Raw genomic sequence first — 21,660 nt, forward strand, 5'->3', positions numbered from 1 at the left:
TTGCCAAGTTCACAATATCACCATTTCTGTTACACTCAATAAAGGACAAAATTATAAAGAACATGAGTTACTGAAATTGCATGTCATTAAATAACAGCTTTTGCAATTATGCAGGAAAGTTATCCTTCGCTTCTGGTTTTACAGAACATCCACACAGGCTTATAAACTAATCATGCCAGATGTTAAAGTTTCATACTTTTGCTTCAGTATTTCAAGTAAATAAATGAAACTAACATTTGAAAGTCTAAAACACAACTAGTCCATGTTCTGTATTTTGTTTTCTTTCTTGAGTACAATCAAGGCACTGACTCTGTCTCAAATCTTATGTTTTTTGTTTTGATTGAGCCCCACTGCCTGGGGCTCAATTTTATCAGTGAGAAAGGCACACAGTACAGTTTGTGTCACAACAGCAGCACATCTGGCCTTGGTCAGAATATGCAACAGCTTCCAACACTTCCACCACTCAGCAATGCTTTCTCAAGTGTATCTCTAACAATAACTATTTCCTAAGAAATACCAATCACTGAGGCTACAAGAAAAGCAAATTTAATAGAAACTGTTGCTCCTTCTGTAAGCAAGCTGCCTGATACTTAATCCAAACATATTTATATCAGTGCAGAATGCTGTTCACACACATGACACGAACCAGAAACACCAGCTTAATTCTAGATTATGTAAAGCAAACTAGATAAATACAGGCCAAATTCAGGTAAGCCAATTAAATAATCATGCTTAGGACATTTTAAATTAGTATGACAACAAAACAAAATCTCACAGTCTAGGAAACATCCCTTGTGAAGATTTCGTTCCTGTCACGTATATGAAGTCCAATTAATCAATCAAACAGCAGAATGCTGCTGATGTAGGGCTGCACTGGCTAAGTGGCACCAGCCACTGAGTGGAAAGCCACTGGCTGCTTCCACGTGGCCCAGCACTATCCCCCTTCAGAAAACACAGAGGAGCTGGTTTTGTAGGAAAAGCTGCCCAGGCTGCCAAACACTGTAAGCTAACAGGCCAATGCACAGCTGAGCTCTCCAGTTACTGCAGGCCAGTAGTAAAAGCTGCTGCTTTCAACTCTGCAACTCAATTCTGAAATAGCCCATCATTAGCCATATAGTACATATACATCTATATACTAACTTACACTGTGCCTGCATTTTAGGACAGAATTAGATTTTAACTACCTCACTTACATGTCATCATGAAGGCAGAGGGCAACTCTTTCCATTGGCTCAGGATGTGACTGACTACTGTGAGAAGATCTGGATAGAGGTGAATGTTTCCCTTCTAAATAGGATGCACAGTCATCAGGAAGCCTGTAAATGTGGGGCAAAAAATCACACATCAGAGTCATTCTAATATGCACTGCTCCTGTTTTCCAGAAAATTGGGGGGGAAAAACTCGTATTTGTGACTACTTATTTCCTGTAAGTTAAGTTATTGCAATATTGTGGCTAATCTGTATTTACATATGTATCCTGAACACTCCTCTCCAGTCTTCTGTAGCTCTTCAGAGAAAAAACACATTACAGTTTTTAGTGGCTAGTGGTGTCCTTCTGGAAGGACAGGGTATTAAAGTCTCATCTTACTTGTTAAGTAACAGGACAGCAGTTAAGCACAAAGGCTTCAAATTGTTACTCTTTGCTCTACTCCTTGTTGAGCAAATTTTAGTTCTTATACATAATGCTGGATCTTACAGTTTCTAAATTCTCTTCTCTACACAGCTTCAAACTTGAGTCAAGTAAGCTGAAGAGACGAGTTAAAAGAGATTTGACAGTTACAGTCTAAAAATTAAATTAGTTTCGAAGAGCAGTTTTTGTAAATGTTAAGTATTCTACTAGTTACAAATTAAGTGTGAAGTTTACACGGGTAATACAGACAATCCTATGTTTGATTACTGAGATACTGATTGGTAAATAGTTTTATCACCGACCAAGTAATCTGCAAAATTAATTTTTGCTCTCCAGAGTTAGATGCTTCAACTATTTTTTTTATATTTCTGAATGGCACTCACTGAGACCTCACCTGTTGTCACTGCCGTCTTGGCTCCTGGCGACAGTGGAGGCCGCCACAGGTAACCCCGGGTTGGAGGAGACGGTGACATTCTCAAAGAGCACACTCGCGCTGCTGTTCAAGGACTGGCCCAAGTAGCTCGGGAAGGTCTCGTCGGCGATACCCCTGAAGTCTTCCATCATCCCGCCTGGAACAGCACTCGGCCCGGCACCACCATCAGCCCCGCCCGGGCAGCATCTGCAAGCAGGACCCGAACACTTCACCCTCACATCACTGCCCGGGAAACCTGGAAAACCACCCCGCTTTAGCCACAGAAGTGCTCAAGAACAGTTCCCAGCCCTCTCCCACCAAGACTTTAGAGGGACACGCTTTCACAGCGCTCTCGGAGCGCCCAATAACTCACTCCAGCGCCGCTGCGAGACGTGCCAGCCTATATTTAGCGTGTAAAGCCGCCCGGACCGGGCAGTCCCAGCCTGCCTTCCTCCCTCCGCGGCCCCTCCAGGGAGCACCTGGGGCGACCCCAACTCCGTGTGACCTCGGGCCGCGGCAGGAAGGCTCCCGCTGCTCACCGGCCACGCTCCGCCGCGCAGTTCGGAAGCCGGCGAGCGCCTTTTTGTCCAAAGAGGAGGGAGAGAAGGACTCTGCCCTTTCCGAGGGTTCCAGGTGCACCAGGAGCGCTGGCGGACAGACGGACCGACCGCCAAAACTCGGGATGGGATCCGCCGCGCGCCGCCACCGCAGCGCTCCCCAGCGGCCGGGCGGGCACCGCTCACTCCCCCGGCGCGCAACGGAAACGGCCGCGCGACCGACCCGCCCCACACCCGCGCGGCCGGCAGCGCATGCGCAGTGGCGCCGCGCGCGCCGCCGAAACTTTGGCGCTCCCTCCCGCGCAGCCAATGGCAGCGCCCCAAGCGGAGCCGGCCATGGGCGGGCACGGCGCGCGGTAGCGGACGGGGAGCGAGACAGTCTGGGCGGGGCAGGCGGCAGCGCTGATTGGGCGATGCGCGCGCGGCACCGCCCAGCCCCGCCCCCCCCGGCCGTTAGCAGGAACGGGGCCGGGTGTGGCCTGAGGGAGCGGGAGTGGAAGCGGGAACGGGAATGGGAGCGGGAATAGGCGGCGGGGCCGCGGGCAGTGTGGGGAAGGGGAGGATGTCATCGGTGTATTTTGTCTCAGGTATTTGCTTTCAGGCCAGCCGGGCTGGGGTCCGGGTACGGGGACCAGGGAGTAGCTCCGGGTCTTCCAGGGAAAGGGCCGCTGAACATCCTGCCCGAGTCTGCTGTCCCCCGTCCTACCTAAAAATGGGAAAAACAGAAAAGGTCCATTCAGATTAATTCATGTGAAGTTGTTTTTATTCCCGGCTTTGTTTTCTGTCCCGTTTTTGCCATCTGAATCAGTTAGATGAGTGTGGCTTTTCTCAAACATTAAAATGAATATTATAGCTGAAAAATGCCAGTGACTTGTTTTTAAAATTTTAAAAGTTTAATAGTAATAAAATAGTTATAAAAATAGTAATACAATTAGAGTAATAATAATTTAGACAAATTGAATTAGGACAAAATGGAACAATAAGAACAAAGAGTTACGGAAGGTCCAGGTATCTTTTCTGGGCAGCACGAGCCCGAAAAAGACCCACGTTAACAGAGGATTAACCCTTAAAAACAACAGCCTGTTGCATATTCATACACCTCATACATGATGCATAAATTCCACTCAAACACAGGATTCTGTCCGGTCATTGTCAACTTCTTCCTCCGAATCCTAACAGCGCCTTCGAGGCAGGAAGAAGTTCGTTTCTTCTGATGGGAGGGCAATAAATTCTCTTTCTCTGAAAGACAGGTGTCCTGTGGCTGCTATCTTGCTGCGAGTCCTTTCTTTAAAAACAGTATCTTGCATAGCATAGTTTCTATTTTAACCTTATGTTATAACCAAAACCTATATTTAACGCACTACTTAAGAGAAATAATACAGCATAACTTTCTAACGTAATACATATAATGTGAAAAATGAGTATTTTATTATTGGTTTTTCACAAATATTAAAATGAATATTATATGTGTTGTGTTAGAAAGTAATGCTGTATTAATTCTCTTAAGTAGTGTGTTAAATATATTTCTAGGTTAGAAAAAATGTTAAAAGAGAAACTATGCTATGCAAGATACTTTTTTTAAAGAAAGAACGCGCAGCGAGATAGGAGCCACAGGACACCTAAATCTTTCAGAGGAAGAGAATTTATTGCCTCTTAGCAGAAGAAACCAACTTCTTCCTGCCTCGCTCAGCCTGAAGATGCCGTCATGATTAAGAGGAGGAAGTTGACACTGACCAGACAGAATCCTGTGTTTGAATGGAATTTATGCATCATGTATGAGGTGTATGAAAATGCAACAGGCTGTTGTTTTTAAGGGTTAATCCTCTGTTAACGTGGGTCCTTTTTTGGGCTTATTTTGCCCAGAAAAAGGTACCTGGACCATCTGTAACTCTTTGTTTCTATCATCTCATATTCCAAATTGTCCAAATTATTATTATTCTAACTGTTTTACTATTTTAAAACCATTTTATTACTATTAAAATTTTAAAAACAAGTCATTAGCGTTTTTCACAATTAGGCTGGAAAACAGAATCATTAGGGGTGGAAGGAACCTCTGGTCCAGTCCCACTGCCATGCCAGGGCAGGGTCACCAGAGCAGGGGGCTCTGGCTGGGGTTTGAATGTCTCCAGAGAGGGAGGCTCCACGGCCTCCCTGGGCAGCCTGTCCCGGTGCTCTGCCACCCTCAGAGTAAAGAAGTTCTTTCTCATGTTGAGGTGGAACTCCTTGTGTTCTAGTTTATGTACAGAACATGGAAAACTTAATTTCCATGCTGAAGCGTACATGTCACAGGGTTTTTTAAGTAGAGGATGTGCGCAGGTGCCTTCCAAATGTGTGTGTGTGCATGAAAACTTCTACAGATCTGCTTCAAATTCAGTGCTCTCCAGGATGTTTTCAGAATGCATTTCTATGGTTGTATTCCTTGTATGGAGAGTGAAAAATCCACATTTGTCGTAATCAGAAATTCATACTGGTTCAAATATGTTCAAAACAAGACCAAACAACAGCAAAAGCAAAACCACCACAGACTCAAACGGCACACACAAACCCACAAAACCAAAGAAAACAAAGAAAACCACCAATGCCATCTCATGGCTTCTACAGGACCCAAAACTTTCCAATCCTGGCAGCTCAAACTAAGATGTGCTCCAAGCACAGAAGCAGTAGAAGGGCTATTCTGGGTATTCTTGCAGAAGAAAAAGAAGTGTAGCCTTAAAAAGTGCTGCATAAATTTAAAATATTGCGTGTACCTGCTGTAATTATCCCTTTCAAAGCCCTTCTCTAATCTTCCCTCCTAGAGTTTTGCTGCCTATGTCCTAGGGCCCAGATCCTGCACAGAAGTTCACAGGCTTGAGTCAAGGAAGAAGAGTCTATGAATTTGAGGAAGCAGAGGTGGAAAGTCAGGGATGTGCATGAAAGGCTCCTGGTTTGGAGAGAGGTCAATACAAAATAGCAGGTAGGGGGCAAGGCAGGCATTGGCCACAAAACCAGCCTGAGCTCATTTGCTGAGGTTAAAGTACTGGCCACTGTGTTCTAACATGACTTGTTTGTACTGAATCTTACAGCATGTTTCCATTAGTAAGAAGTGTGACTGGAATTAGGATATCTAATAATAACACATGTTCATCACAGAGGAAAAAAACGTGACCATGCTGAATAAACTATTAACACACTACTAGAAATTGCAAAAAATTGTCATTACTCTAACTGGTAATCAGTGACCTCTTCCAGGGTTAAGACATGAATGCTGCAAATGGTTTAACACTTAAAAAATATGTTTTGTTGCTTCCATATCAAGAAACAATTTGGTCTGGTTTAGGACTATATCCCAGTGTAATAGTGTTGATTTTTATTTTTTCAGTTATTCATTCTCCCTTAGAGGAACAGTTACTTTCCACCCTCCATTTAAGTATTATCTTTTAATCATGTAGCATTTATGTTTACCATAAAAGTTGGCATGGTTTCATGTTAACTTTTTCTAGTAAAGTTACAAAACTTTTTTTTCCTTCTGTTCACTTCTGTTCCTGTTGGCTGGAAAGTATCAGCAGCCTCCCTCCACAAATGTTCAGCAAGCACATTCTAATACCAGTGTACCTCATGGGTTTTTAAATTAAAACTTGATTCCTCAGAGAAACAAAGAAACACATGTGGTGGATCTGAGCAAAGGAAGTTTTCAGAACACAAGTAAAGTTCATAGGAACACGTCATTTTGGAAAAATACAAGTTGTCCTCTCCCTTACCTCACAGTAGTGGTCTAGGAAACAGGGTAAGTCCATTTTGAAGCGCATTGAAAGATACAATTACACTTTGGGTTTCTGCAGCACAAAGGCCTCCTCTTTCCTTCCTTCCCCCAGGATCTGCCCAAAAACCTCAGCAGTCCCATCCTGTGCAGTAATGCTACTCCTGGGCAATACCAAGCATTCTTTGCCCAGCATTGTCTTCCTGCCTGCCTTGCACCAGTCTGAGTCAGTGCCAACATACTGATCCACAGCAGTGATGCACCCTCCCGTGCTGACAGCACAAAAGACATTTGGCATTTTTCAAGCTAGCACTCTTTCTTCAAAATGCCCTCATTGAATTCAGTCACTGGAAAAGAACTGAGAGGTAATGTGAAACCCAACAGCTCTAGGAGCCTGCACAGACCTCCAGCACAGCCATGGGAAAAGTGAGAGCACACCTTGTGGCACAGACTGGGAATATGCAGCTGCACATCAAGAATGGCACAGAGCAGAGCTAGGAGAGTGGACACCTGATTCAGAAAAACTCCTTCATCGGGAACCTGTTAAAAAATAATTACAAGGAAAGACATAGAAATACAGACCTTTCAGAATAAGTTTATTAGTCAACCACAATTATAAAATTTAAATATTTATATAGCAAGATGGAAAAACCTTAAGTAATCAAACACTTCAAGTTATTTTGCTGCAGTATACGCAGGAATGGTTTTGTTTCTTTAACAAGGTGATCCAACATCATTCTTCACTCACAAGTGTCTTGAAGGCATGTCTAATTTTGAGAATGTGTATCACACATAAATGCAGTATACAAAATGAAAAAAAATAAAGACCATACTAAACTGATTCAAAAAAGATTAAAAAAAAAAAGAAAAAAACCCCAAGCAAATTGAAACCATCTACTCCATAAAGAGTGCATGGCTAATACTGTTTATGTATGTTCCCAAAATTCAATGGGTACAAAATAAAATGGTCTTTGATACACAAATAACATGTTCTAAATGTTTTTTGTTTCACAAAACATGCATGAAGCTCCCACATGTTTAAAAAAGTCTTTTGTACCAGAGAGGGAATACAAAGGCAGCCAGAAATGGAAGCATTCACAAACACCCAGAATAAGGCCCTTCAGAATTTATTCAAAGTAACACATTAAACCCCTTCATTCTCAGGTAAAAGATTAAGAGGCCGAGACACACATCGTCTGCGAGGGAGAGGATACTGGAGGTTGGCAGTGTCAGCATCACAAGACTGCTCTATCAGAGGAGGAGGAGGAAGGAGCTGGGCATGACTGGACCATCTCGATCCAGCCCGTGGGGAATCCAGAGGGGGAAAGAAATACCTGAAACAATTAAGAAAGGAACAAAACACCAAAACAAAACAAAAAAAAAACAAACAAAAAAAAAACAAACGAACAAAAAAAAAAAAACAACAAAACAAGAAAAGAAGAGAAAGGTAGTAAATACAAGGAGAACCAAAGGGGAGAAAAGACATGCTGGAAAAAAAAAAGGCTTTAGTATATCCATGCCAAAACCAATCAAACATAACAGCAGAAATCAAGGCTTGTAATTCAAAACAAGACAAATCTGGAAACTCTTCTTTAAAGCAAAATAATAGTCTTCTCCATCAAAATTCATTGAAAATACCATAGTCACAGTCCTAGCATACATTTTTACAAAAGAATGGATTACTTTGAAGTCAAAAAGGTGGTGTAGTACAGCTATTAACAGGCTTTCATTCTCCCAGAATTTCTGTGATTTGTTAACAGCTTTCAGTAATGTTTTCTTTGTGACACAAAATATACATTAAATATTATCAAAGTACACTTGCTGCATATGCATCTAATTCAGATTAACTTCACAGCATTTCTAGAAGACGTAAAAACACCACTTTTTACATTAATGATATACATTTACAAAGAATAACTGCTTTGAATGAAATACAGTCTTTGTGTCTATTTACATATTTCTGCAAAATCCTCAATTTTGTGTAAATTCAAGATTTCTGGTGAATGCAAGATTCAGAATTATGCCACTCCATGTCATTTTGCTGCTGCTTTTATTAGAACTTACCCGTAACACTTGTGCATTTTAGTATAACTATATTATGTTTTCTGTCTTGTTTACAATTCTGCGGACTTACAACAAAGAACAGCTATCAGTTTATTAACGAAGTTATGGGACAATTAACAACAAACTGCATTTTGGTTTCTATCTCTGTATGGCTAAAGTGTTTGCATTTTTCAAGGATATTACGTTGAGAGAATTTAAGTATTCCATGTAATTATAACTCTTACCACAGGAATGTACAAATATGTAACAGAGAAAGTACTTCTTTCAGGATGAAGTATGACAGTACTTACAAAACATTTATTTGAAGTCATACTAAAGAATATAAATGAAGCAATAACAAACCACTAAAAGCCATCATCTGTACAATTGTCAAAACAGATTTCTCACTTCTTTAGAACTAACAGTTGCATATATATTACAAAGCAGTTACAACCTTGTAATGTTTAGGGAATCCTTATCAAATGCTGAACACTCTGAAATGCAAAACAAATTGGTTCTCAAAACAATTTTAATGGAAGTTACTGTAATGGTCGTTTCCCTCCTCCCATCCCAATCAAGGACAAAAATTCTTGTTTTTAATCACAAACTATCTTTTAATTTTACAAGCTTTCAAAAATATGTTCTGATGGAAGTTTTGGGGTTTGGGTGGGTTGTTTATGTTTTTTTCCAAACAAGATGCCTCTCCAAATATTTTTCTATCAGGCGTTCCATCAGTATCAAACTGTGCAGGCTAGTAGAAAAAATGCACACAACGTGTTTTAAAAAGGCTTTCTGAATAGTATTTAGTAGTTAGCAGGCTGCTGGTGTCTTGGGAGAGGTCAAACGGCGCTGGGGAAGGGGAAAAAGGAGTTCGTTTTCCATTCCTGTGTGCATGCAACAAGCAGCAAAACACCAAAGTTACTCCAGTTAGCTTGGTATCAGCTCTGCTTTCTGTTAAAAAGGACATAATACAAATGGAGAATGGAAATTGTATCATAAATCTACACACACAATTACATCAACATAATAATACAGCCCTACTGGTTTATTTCCTAACAATCTACATCACATGTTCTGAAATTTATTTCGAGTACAAATTCAGTTTGGCCATAGCGCTTTTATAAACTTTCCCAGATCTGCCTGTGCTATAGCTGTCTTAAGTGTTTAAACATATAGACATGAAACACAGCATGTACAGTCAGAGACAAGTAATGTGTAGGATACCTATTTAGTCAAATGTCAATGCATGAATCTTTATCAGCACGTTAACACTAACACAGAAGTTAGCAGCTGTGCTTACACAACTCAGGCCAGTATCACTACAAAAGAAAGCCTGTAGTAAAGTGTGTATCTTTTAATGTAAGGCTCAATCCTAGGACAAGACACCATACGTCCCAAAATTCCACAGGCCCTGACTTAATTCTGGAAATAACATTGTTTTACAAATCAGAGGCAAGAATAATTTATTAAAAACCAAAACAAAACACCTTCCAATACAGAGCAATGAAGGGAATAGAAATAATGCTAGAAGTTTCAGCTGCACAATGGCTTAGCACCAAGTTCAGGGACAGGAGAAGAGCCACGAGAGGGGTGGAGATGGTTAGTCTTGGTGGCAGCAGAGTCTTAGATAAGGAGATTGTAAAACCACACCCTATGCCAAAGAGCTGTAAGACAGCCTGCATTTCCCCACAGGAGCCCAAGCAAATGCAGCTACATAGCTCTGGATATACCATGTCCAAGGCAGGGCTGCATTTCATTTGCTACACTGCAAGTAGAATCTGGAATCATGACTAACATAATTTTGCTGCCCTTTCTTGTTGGGACCGTGCCCATTACCACCTCTTGTGTCCGCATTTATCTTGTGAGGAAAATGTGAAACCTGTTCTCTGTTCAACAGGGCTAGGGATTGTGAACTGCCATTCAGGATTGACTGCTGAAAGGGCAAGAGGGGATAGGCTGGTGCTACTCTCCACAAGCCAACTTTTCCAATAAGCCTTCCAAACTGAAAAAACCCCACATGAGTAACCGCACATGGACAGAAAGGAAACTATCCCAAGGCACTTGAAACAAAGGTGGCCACAAAACTTGGAAACCACTGCTATGGAATCTGCCCAGATCTCATTCTTATATAGGACTTATAATTCTGTAAAGCTGATTGTACACACTGCACCATATACATGCAAGACTCAGCATATTTCTACATTTCAGTGTGCACAAATGAAAATGTTTTTTCAGAAGAGGCAGTAAAATTTACTCACTAAAAAGCAGCTATTACAGAACAAAAACCTAACAGAGATTGAGGCATATTATTTGCAATATGAATGCCATATGAGGAAAATTTTAAAACCACACTACTTTTATTCAATTGATGCTACACACCTGAAAAAACAACTAAATCACACCAACATTTGATTGTTGAAACTGTTATCAAGTAACTTTTCTTCTTTCCCTTCTGCTATATTATCCCAGAGAAAAGACAGAATTTGTTGCTGGCATTTTTGCTTCACTTTTAAGCATATATCTAAACCAAAAGGGCAGTTACACACCAGTAGGATGAAGCTTCTCCTTTGAAACTATTTCAGAAATGTTGTTTTTAATAATATGAAAGGACTAAAAACCAAAATAATTATTTATATTGCTTATTTATACAGACTGATTCAGTATGACTTACTGTTTTGTTCATTTTCCTCTTAACACCTGCATAACAGATGAACCACAGAGCAAAACCAGAGGAGCTTATAGAAGTACTCATGCAATAAATGACACTGCACTTTAAAAACATGTAAAACAAATATGAGAGCTAAATGAAATAAAGATTCAGAGAAAAGACTACTGAAAATCAGTCTCTCTACTACTTAACCTACCTGCTGGCAGATGATCCATTTAGTGAATTCTGCAGACTTGTATTGGCTGAACCTAGAGAGGCATTAAAAATTCCCTGCTGAGAACTACCATTCACTGGACTCCCATTACCTTTCAGTATACCAGTACACTTCCAGTTGTCCATGTAATTAGCTGCAAACACAGATATACAGACACTGTTAGTTTCTCTTCTGAAGCTCAGTTTCTCTACAAATATGTTTCAACTGCCCCACACCTGGTGTGAATCACACCTGAACTTCAATACCTATATATAAATTCCAAACAGCTGAGGATCCGGCCCTTTAGCTGCCTGATATTCTCTGCCTGTCCATAATTTAAAACTCAGTTTCCACTGTTACAATACTGAGGAACAAATAAGAATGTGTAAGGTAACTGCCAGTAGATTTTTATTGTTGTTGTTGTGGGAATTTTGGTTTGGGTTTTCTTTTTATTTTATTTGGTTGGTTGACAGAGGGGTGCATTTATTTGTTTGTTTTCTCTTTAAAATGTACACAGAAAAAAGCCATTTGCCTGGACATTGTGAATGAATGTAGATTTTCTAGGTTTAGAGGAAAATTTCCAAGTCAGGGAAAATATCCACCTTACTTTTTAAAATGACAACTTTATGTAGCTCTAGTCTGGTGAAACAATTTCAGGGTACAGTAACAGCTATTCACAGCAGCCTAAATCATGCAAGTATTTCATGCAGAAAGTTATTTCTGAATTCTGTTTTTCTTAAACATAAACAGAAATATAGACAATAAAAATCTATCTTTCACAAATCTAAAATGGACACTCACTCCAAAATTATGTTTTGAGTAAAATTTCTCAAATATATTCACTAGACTACAAAGTTAATGTGATTCAAGTGGGTGACCTTACCCTTCCAGAGCCTAACACAGCCATCATCACCAGAGGAGGCAAGCACTGTGCCTGTAATATTCCAGCTCACTCGCCACACCTGGGAGTTGTGATTATCAAACTGTGCCACAATATGAATTTCAAATTTTGTTAATCCTCCTGATGAAGTCAATTCTTTCCTGTTTAAGAGAAAAGTGACAGTTCTGCACACAACTGTTCAAAGGTCTGGGCTTGAACATGATGTCAGAGACTACTAAATCTTTGTAATAACAACTGTTATTAGATTAGGTATTCAGACAAAATTATAGACTTGCTCACAATCTTGTCACCTTAAAAATCAGGTTGCTAAAAACAATCCTGCATACATTATTTCTTTTGCTTTGCAGAGACAATTTGAACAAGATTGTATAGTGTGCATCACATCACATCAAACCATCTTCCTCTTAAGCTCACCTTAGAGGTTTTAGTGTGAAAATTCGTACGTCTTTGGTTGCTACAGCCAAGATGTGGAAGGATCTTCCCAGATTTGGAGCAAATGCAATATCATGTACAGGATCTGTGACTGTCATCAGAGCTTCTGCTTTTGCATACTTCCTGTAGAGGGCAAGAAATTAACCTTTAATGCCATGAAAATTGCCAGTGATTAAAATTATATAGACCAGATATAGTGGAAACGGGGAAAAGGGTTAAGAATACATGATAAGACTTGGAAAAAAAACTTTAAACATAAATTTCTGCAATAATTTCAAGCAAATTTCTTCAGAAATTGAATCTATCAGATACAGTGGCCACTAAGTACAGTATGCTACAGTATTGTGAGTCATACAACAAAGCAAGGATTGCAGTACAAAGGACATTTTTGTCTGCAATTGAAAAAGGGAAATGAAGAGAAATATTCCATTCACAATTCTAAAGGGAATTTGCATCTCAGTAACTCACTAAATTTTCCATGCTTTTAAGCAGACTACTGTCTGCCTCCTCTGCTGTATGATAAACACATATTCCATTTTCTTAGTACGTTACAGTAACTTTATTGTTAATGCATGGAGAGCATTGCCTGAAGCTGGGCATAAAATCCACAGAACACTCTGGCTCCTTTCCCACATCGGTCACTCCCAGTCAAACACAATTTGATAGCAATCTCTGCTATCATTTAACTGGAAGTGGTGGTGCACAAACTTAGTAGCCCTTTCTGGTTCTGTGGACTCTTGACTGTACAACCTGAACTTTGACAGACCATGAGCAATTCACAGCACTTTCTGTCATTGTAATAATACCTTTAAAATCATTGTAAGGTGGCCTTGAACAAAACAGTGCCTGGTGCAGCGCAAGTCAAATTTCAACTGTTAATTCCTTGTGCAAAATTAAACACACAATTTAACAGACACAGAACAACAACTCTCCCTTTAAAATGCTGGTAAGAACACTGACACTTCTGCACTGACAGAGAATAAAATTATCAATATCATCTCTGTTAACATCAGTTACCATTCTGAGGTCTCCCTCTCTTTTCCTACCCAATGGATCAGAGACAAAATTAAGATATTTTTATTTATTACTCCACATCTAATGATAGGAATAAAAGGTCATATATCATAAACAACTTCATAATCCCACAAACGTTATATATTATTATTATTATTTAGCATACCTGGTATTTTCATTATATTCATAAATTTGAACCTTAGCCAGTATATTTGGACTGTTGTCATCACTTCCTACAGCGATCATTGGAGAATGTGCTCGAGAGCTAAAAGGTGAAAACAAGTATTGTTATATTTACATATTATATCTATGTGTATATATAATATTAATATATAGTATTTCCCATAGAAAGTACACCAAGCCATTTGTTAAATTTCAAACACATTATCTATAGAGAAAACAGAACACCATCACAAAATACTGCAAGGAAAAAATCCCAAAGAAAGAGGAGTTAAATGCTATTCAGAGTAACCACTATCTCACTCTGTTGTTTTGAAAGCCCACCTTATACACTCACTAAGGTGAAATCATTAGACATTATTCAGCAATTCAAGATGATGTTCTCAGAGAGAAGTGACTTTCCATAACAGAAATTGCATCTGCAGTCTAGTATTTGCCACCAGTTTCATAGCAGAGTCTGCATTCTTTGCAGCGCTTTTAATTATTGATTTAGTGATATTTCTATCAGTTTTCAAAAGATAAATCACATAAGCTAAATGTACATGGATTTTAGTTTTTAAATCAGCTTTTATCCTATCCCATGCATTAAAGTGAACTCCTGTATGCTGAACCTTCAGCATGGACTACTGCTAATGAATAAAAGAGTAACTGGATCAGCAGGACACAACACTGTGTCCACAGGGAAAGCCATTAAGCGCTTCTGGACAAAGAGAAATCAAAGCAGTTCAGCTTTGAATGGTTTTTCCCTTCCTGTTACAGTCATAAAGCAAATGTTTTAGTAACATACCTTGAAGGATTCCAAGAAATACAACTGCAGCTGAGCTTACATGAGATTTCATGCTGCAGTGACCACTGGCTGAGATTCATCACATCTGGAGCTTCATAGATCCTTACAACTCCATCTGCTGAACAGGTTGCTAACATAAGACCCATGTGCTTGGGAGCAAACTTCACATCTGTAACAGATGTTCTACTGTCTACTAGAGTGGTCCTCTTGACCTGCAAGGAAATTTCCATCAAAAATTTATTTCCTAAGGAAGGCTAATCAAAGTCTGACAACACCATTTCATAGGATTGCTTACATCTTCCACCAAAAAATTCCCCCCCAACTTTTATATTGTTTCAAAGATGAACAAGAACAGCCAGTGTTGTTTCAAATTATCCCTTGTCAGAGAAAAACCCAACTGTAGATGGGAATTCATGTCTGCCAGTTGTTTGCCAGGGAACATCTCATTATGAAACATTGATAATAGTGACACAAACTGGCCTGAATGCAACCAGTTAGCTGTTTTCCTCAAATGCTTCAAAAATACTTCCTTTGTGTTGGAATGTTGCCACAAATGAACAAAACATAGCCAAAATCAGAACTTTACAGCTACAGAAAAGAAGTCTCACCCAGTGACTCTGGCCTCGGAGTTTATCATTTGACTCTCCCACTATTTCTTCCCATACAGCTGCTGTTCTATCAAAGGAGCAGGAAGCCAGGACCTGCCCAAATTCAGGATGGGCCCATGTCACACGCCACACTGATCCACTATGTGTCTGCAAGAAAACATCAGAACACTGCAGAGAAGCAAACTTACTGCCTTAGGAACCATATATTTTCAAGACTTTCTGAAAAAGAGAATTCTAGGAACTAGTAACACTGTTCCTCTGAAACCTATGTTCTTTTATACAAAATTACATATCAGCTGTTGCAGTTCCTTATTCTAACCATAACTGCAAAGCTGTTGCGCTTAGTGTTGAAATGCAATTATTACAAGCATATTTCAAGGCATCATTTATTACTACTTTAAGTTCCAAACTATGATTTTGCCTTGATGCAAAAAGTACAGTTTTGTTCTCCATCAAATTTCAACCATTACCATGTTCCTTTCTGGCTTGCCTGTACTTTTCAAAAGCACTTGTAAGCATTATTAATCTTCTTTTTAATATGAAGCTCCTCTTTCATACCTAGTCAACATTCCTGTCTTAGAGAAGGGGAATTCAAAAGCCTCCCTTGCACTGACATTTACAGGGATGAATGCATTGTGGTCCTATTAAACACAAGTTTAAGAACAATTCAGAAGCTGAATGCACTAATTATCCAGATGAAGCAGAGCATCTCTATGACACAGTTCTCAGAAAGGTTTTGGAGAACAAAAAGCAGAGGTCAGATGTTGTAACATTTAATAGCCAGACATTTTCCTTTTAATTTCCCCCTTCCTGCTTTTTTTTTTAAGTCTTACTATACACAGAAGGAAATATTAAAAATTAAGGTACTGTTTTCCACTCCCTGAACACAGTCACTAATAATATTTACTAAGACTCATCTGCCAACATAACTAGGTACTAACAAGAGCAGACTGCATATTAGCATCTGCTTTAAGTGAAAGGCATTAGAGATACTTTACAAAAGCAAAGAAAAAGTATTTTACACAAGACATACAGAATCTACATCAAACCAAAAACATTTCTGCTCGAAAATTCAGCAGAAATGAAGCATGGTTCTCCAAAAACAAAGGAGAAATTATGATTATGTCTGTGTAATTTTTACAAATACAAACCTTCCAGCTGGCAGTGCAATGCCAATCTCCATTTTCACTTTTGTCCCAGACCTAATAAGAAATCAAAATACAATTTGTAAATAAACTTCACTGACTAGTACTTTAAAGACACAACCATTCATATGTATAAAATAAAAACAAACAAAAACATACACACACATCCCCACTAAACCTTTTCATCCAGGACACTGTATTGGGTCCAGTACAAAATTGCACTTTACTCCACCATGAAACTATCCCTATTACAAGTAGGGAGAAGAGGCACTGCCTGCAAAACCCACTATTTTATGTCTTCTATCTCTTTTAAAACAGTAAATTACATAGAAGAGAAATTATTACAATTCTCAAAAGTTCATTCACTTTGTTCCAAGAGCACACTGTTCTGTTTCATTCCAGAGCCCCCAGCATCCTCACGTGCTCAGCTCCGGCTGCAAAACCCAAATGCAGCTCCCAGCACTCATCCCAAAAGCAGAGTAGGAGAGTAAAATATACACCACGGTAGTGGGGGAACAGATCTTGGCTCTTTTTATGAGATTTCTGCCTTGATTTTTAACCACATGCAAGTCACTGAACCTTCCCCTCTCTTGATTTCCCATACATCTTTATATTTACGAGTTTCTTACTGAAAAATTATGTAGGAAGTCATGAACATAACCAAATGAAAGACACTACCTGACACTCACTCCTGTTAGTCACTCATTCACTCTGAAGCTGTACTAAAAGTCACCTCATGTCTGCCACTCTGGCTCTCCAACACAGCCTGGGTCATGTTGTTCCTCTGGTCGGAGGGACATTCTGAACATTCTCATAAAGGATTCAGTTATGACCGGAAAGTAACATTACACTGCTAGAGAACAGTTTCTGTGTTCAACCCACCTCATGGTATCTTTTTTAAGAACTGCACACTCTTAGTAGTCAGTCCAAAGCAAAGGCTTTGGCTTATTTTCTGGGTGGGGGGGTGCATTTTATTGTGGTTGGTTATTTGCTTTTTAGTCTGTGGTCAGGGAGAACAGGCTACTTCTTGGTTTTTAAGCCTGATATACATGTGACACAGCTTTCTACAGAAAAGTGACTTTTTCAACCATTTATCTGGATTTAATAACAAACATGTCTGCTCTCTGCAAATTAGATTTAAATCTATCCACGTGACTCCCAAATATTTGCCCATCTTCTCACTATGCACAAAAAAAAGCAATCAACTTTTCCTTTAAGTAAATGTAAAATGCTACTTTATTTCCTCTATAGGAACGTAAAAATGAAGACTTCTTGTACTCCACACTTTCCCCAGTCTGCCAGGACACACGGAACACTCCGGATTTTTGCTTACTGGCACTTCACCTCCTTCTCACAATAAATACAGATTATTGGCACTAAATTACGAAACAGTATTTTTTTCCGTAAGCATTCTTTAATAAACACAGATTTTCAGCTGAATGAACTCCACAAGCGGCACGGCTGCAGGCACAGCAGCCGGGAATGCGTTCCCTGCCGCAGCCCCGGGTCGGAAGCGGAGTTCCCGTGTTTACTTACACTCGTTAGCGCGCACACAAACACAACGGGCACTGTGCGCTACAACCTCCCGCCCCACGGCCCGACACCGCACCGGGACCCGCCGCGCACCGAGCCCTCGGCCGCGCCCCGGCCCGCCCGCAGCCCGGTAGGCCGCGACACTGGCGCATCACCAGGCCCGGCGGCTCCCCGCTCACCTTGACGCTCTGGTCGCTGGAGCAGGTGGCCATGCGGCGCCCGTGGAAGTCGAAGGACACATCGTGGATGAGGTCGCGGTGATCCGCGGCGATGCTGCGCGCCACGAACATCCCGCCGCGGCCGCCACGCGCGCGCACCGCGCACGCCTCACGCGGCGGGGCGGGGCGGGGCAGGGGGCGGGGCCGACGCCGCCGCGCGCGCAGCCGCCACAGCCCGCCCCATGCGTAGGGGGCTGCTCCGCGCATGCGCGATTCTTCCCACCGCCGGGAAACGCGGGGCAGGGACCGGACTGGAGCGCACCGGACCGGACCGGACCGGACCGAACCCGACCCGCCCCGATCCGATCCGATCCGATCCGACCCGACCCGACCCGACCCGACCCGACCCGATTCGATTCGGAGTCGGCCACTGGGGGTCGGGGCGATGCTGTGTGGGAAATTACTCTGCTGCCGCTCCTGATTGCGACATGTACCCTCGCGAAGTGACAGGACGAGAGGCCGTAACCTCAAGCTGCACCAGGGGAGGTTTAGGTTGGACATTAGGAGGAATTTCTCCTCAGGAAAGGTGGTTATATACTGAAATGGGCTGCGCAGAGGGGTGGTGGAGACACCGTCGCTGGGGGTGTTTGAGGAAGGACTGGACGCGGCACTGGTGGCATGGTGGTGTTCGGTCTCGATGGTCTTGGGGGTCTTTTCCAGCCGAACTGGTTCTGGGATTCTTCTGTGGGGTTGCTGTGCCCACAGCGCCGCAGTCGCATTCCATAGCGGGTCCGAAAAGCTGCAGAGGTCGCTGTGGTAATGCAGATCAATAAACAAACACTCGGCGCTGTGGGATGTACTGCGTTTGCTTCGTTAATGATTTACGGTACTAATGAGCCCAGTCAGATGAGCCTTGAGACCTGCTTCCTTGTCGGGGAAGGATTTGGGAGGGTGAAGTTCGTGACCGACAGTGCAGGCAGGGGAGGAATCCGCGGCCAGGTTGAGAAACTCCTCTGAGGAAAGACTAAGAAAGTTGAGATTGTTCAGTCTGGGAAAGAGATGGCTTAGGGGTGACCTAATAGTGGCCTTCTAGTACCTGAAGGGAGCCTACAGGAAAGATGGAGAGACATTTTTTACAGGGGTGTGTAGTGACAGAACAAGGGAGAATGGATTCAAACTGAAAATAGGTTCAGATTATCTATTCTCAGTTTTCAGATTAGATATTAGGGATAAATTCTTTACTGTGAGGGTGGTGAAGGACCATACAGGATGCCCAGGGAAGCTGTGGATTCCCCATCCCTGGAAGTGGTCAGGACCAGGCTGGCTGGGGCTTTGAGCAAGCAGCTCGAGGAAACATGTCCCTGTCCCTGACAGGGGGGTGGAAGTAGATGGTCTTTAAGGTCCTTCCCAAGCCAGGTTATCCAGTGATTCAAAGTGAGACATGGTGGGTGCTGGACAAGATCCAGGCTATGAAGTAGAAGAAGCAGAATAGAGCCTGGCATGTGGTAGGAAACGCATCCCGAGTGACTGAGCTCTATGAGGGAGCTATAGAGCAGTGATGACTGGTCTGTAGTCAGAGGGCTGTGCAAAATAATGGAACCACAGCAGATGGAGACTCCCGAGGGCTCAGTACTTTCACCCTTGACCTTCAACCTTTCAAGGAACTCTTCACTACAAGCAGCACTTTCTTCCAGTTTGTGTCCTGCAGTATCTCCTCACAAACTGGGGCATGCAGCTTATTTGCCAATACCTTTTAAATACCATTCATTTGTTGTAACGCTGAGCACAAGACTGTTACAGCATCCTGTTTTTAAGGAATGTTTGATCTGCAAGCTTTGTTATTTGCTGACTGTTCTGAAGATAGCTACAATAGTGGACAAGTATTAGCAAAGCGAGGATAATTAATGCGCTATATTCCAAATAACAATAATGCAGTCAGTAGATTTAAGAGAAAAAAAATTATTAGCATGGCAATAGACAGTGAAAGCAAATACATTTGTATTTAACTGGTTTATATTTCAGGTTCAAAACAGTACTGAAGTCATCAGAACACCTCCAGTGCCTTAAAGCTATGATCCAGTTTTCCAGTCATCTATTAAAGGCGAAAGGATGAAATTCCCTGACATCAGATATATTCAAATTCTCCAGATTCAAGTCAGAGTTAGACCTTTTCTAGAAGATTTTTGGTAACTGCAGCTTTAACAGAAAATTATTTTTGACATTTTCAAGAAGACTTGCTTTTCACTATCTCATTTAAAGTTTTCATGTTTTTATGTTCTCGTTTAAAATTTCTGTTCACTCAGTGAATGGAATTTGTTCAGAGATGTCCAAATTCTTCACAGAATTATAAAGAAACTGTTATGTGCTTGTGAAATAAACCTGACAGTTTGATATTTAATCCATTTATTTTTACAAACTGCAGACTACATTCAGTAGGGACTGATGGAGGTGCAGTTATCACATGCCAGAGGGATTCTTTCACTCTTTCTGCATTACCTGCATACAAAATATGCAAGCATTTAGCACCCTAATGCATGAGTTTCATTGACAGGCCTTATAGTAAGAGTAGATATGGTGGTACCTAAATGTGATAAGGAATTATAATAGATAGAGAATAACAGATTAAGGTAAATTACAACAAACTTGGACTTGAACATACACCATAGCTTTTAAATGCTAGGATTCAATTATTGTAGTGATACTGGGTAAGGAAAAGTTAACATGTTGAAAAATATATTTTTGCCCAAGTACAGCAAATATAAAAAAAGCTTTCTATTTCAATTCAACAGAGGGTCAAAAATGTGGAAGAATTTGGAAGAAAAATCACCAACTGATTTTACATTCTTGTCCAAGTTGGCCAATATTAGTTTTAAATATATATTGTAAAAATACTACAGAACTAAATCTCAATAGATAACATCTGGAGCTGAAAAGAAGAATTTGCAAGAAAATTGTCAAGAAAATTTAGATATCTTAAGCATTACCTGTTTACATTAGTGGAGAAATTTAGTTGGCATTTATAAATAAGAGAAAACTTGCTAAGCATTTTTAAAAATGAGAAGTTAATGAAAGGAAGAGGTTAATATTTTCTCATTTCTGAAGATGAACTGGTATTGCACAATTCCTCTCCTAGAGGGAACCTCACTCTGGGCTCTAGGTCTAGAGTACAAATACCCTTTTTTTCCCCCTGCAATCATATGCAATCACTTTGGAAGCTGAAATTTCAGTATTTTCTAAACCATGGCTAAGTTATAGCTAGTGGAATAGAAGAAGGAACGAAATGTGTTTGTGACTGTTTCAGTGCTGTAGTGACAGAGATAGTAAATTTTTCATGCTATCCTCACATGTAAGAAAAACAAAGGGCAAAACCCCCCCCCAAACAAATAGTAGTAATGCATGTATTTAGATTGCAAAAGAGGAAGATTTTTATTTTTTTAATCTTTCAGCATAATTAGAGACGTGTACTTTGAAACATCAGTTACTGCTTCATTCAAACAGCTGGAGAGACAGTGCCTAATAAAAAACATTAAAGCTGACTTTTAAGTTCTTTAGTCTGTAACAGTGTATCTGAAAGGTCAATTTTTTTAGCTATTTGGGGAAATGTCTTTTACTGTAAACCACTGACTATGTTTATAAAAACTGCAATTTTTTTTCAGAACAATT

General features: G+C 40.7%; 1 protein-coding gene across 1 annotated transcript in view; it reads right to left on the reverse strand.

The window, feature by feature from the left end:
• The window catches only part of CEP192 (centrosomal protein 192), a 76,398-nt gene extending 58,217 nt beyond the window's left edge, over positions 1-18,181 (reverse strand). The window contains exons 1-14 of the mRNA XM_059469139.1: positions 18,019-18,181; positions 16,313-16,363; positions 15,162-15,308; positions 14,554-14,765; positions 13,753-13,851; positions 12,555-12,695; positions 12,123-12,280; positions 11,243-11,393; positions 7,486-7,669; positions 3,195-3,305; positions 2,823-3,078; positions 2,582-2,780; positions 2,025-2,249; positions 1,194-1,316 (exon numbers count right to left, since the gene is read on the reverse strand). Of these exons, the coding sequence (XP_059325122.1) occupies positions 1,194-1,316; positions 2,025-2,249; positions 2,582-2,780; positions 2,823-3,078; positions 3,195-3,305; positions 7,486-7,669; positions 11,243-11,393; positions 12,123-12,280; positions 12,555-12,695; positions 13,753-13,851; positions 14,554-14,765; positions 15,162-15,308; positions 16,313-16,363; positions 18,019-18,129 (2,168 nt within the window). The 5' untranslated portion in view covers positions 18,130-18,181. The remainder of the gene's footprint in view (positions 1-1,193; positions 1,317-2,024; positions 2,250-2,581; positions 2,781-2,822; positions 3,079-3,194; positions 3,306-7,485; positions 7,670-11,242; positions 11,394-12,122; positions 12,281-12,554; positions 12,696-13,752; positions 13,852-14,553; positions 14,766-15,161; positions 15,309-16,312; positions 16,364-18,018) is intronic.
• Between the last annotated feature and the right edge of the window lie 3,479 nt (positions 18,182-21,660).

This window comes from Ammospiza nelsoni, chromosome 1 (assembly GCF_027579445.1).
Source record: "Ammospiza nelsoni isolate bAmmNel1 chromosome 1, bAmmNel1.pri, whole genome shotgun sequence".
Classification (NCBI taxonomy): Eukaryota; Metazoa; Chordata; class Aves; order Passeriformes; family Passerellidae; genus Ammospiza; species Ammospiza nelsoni.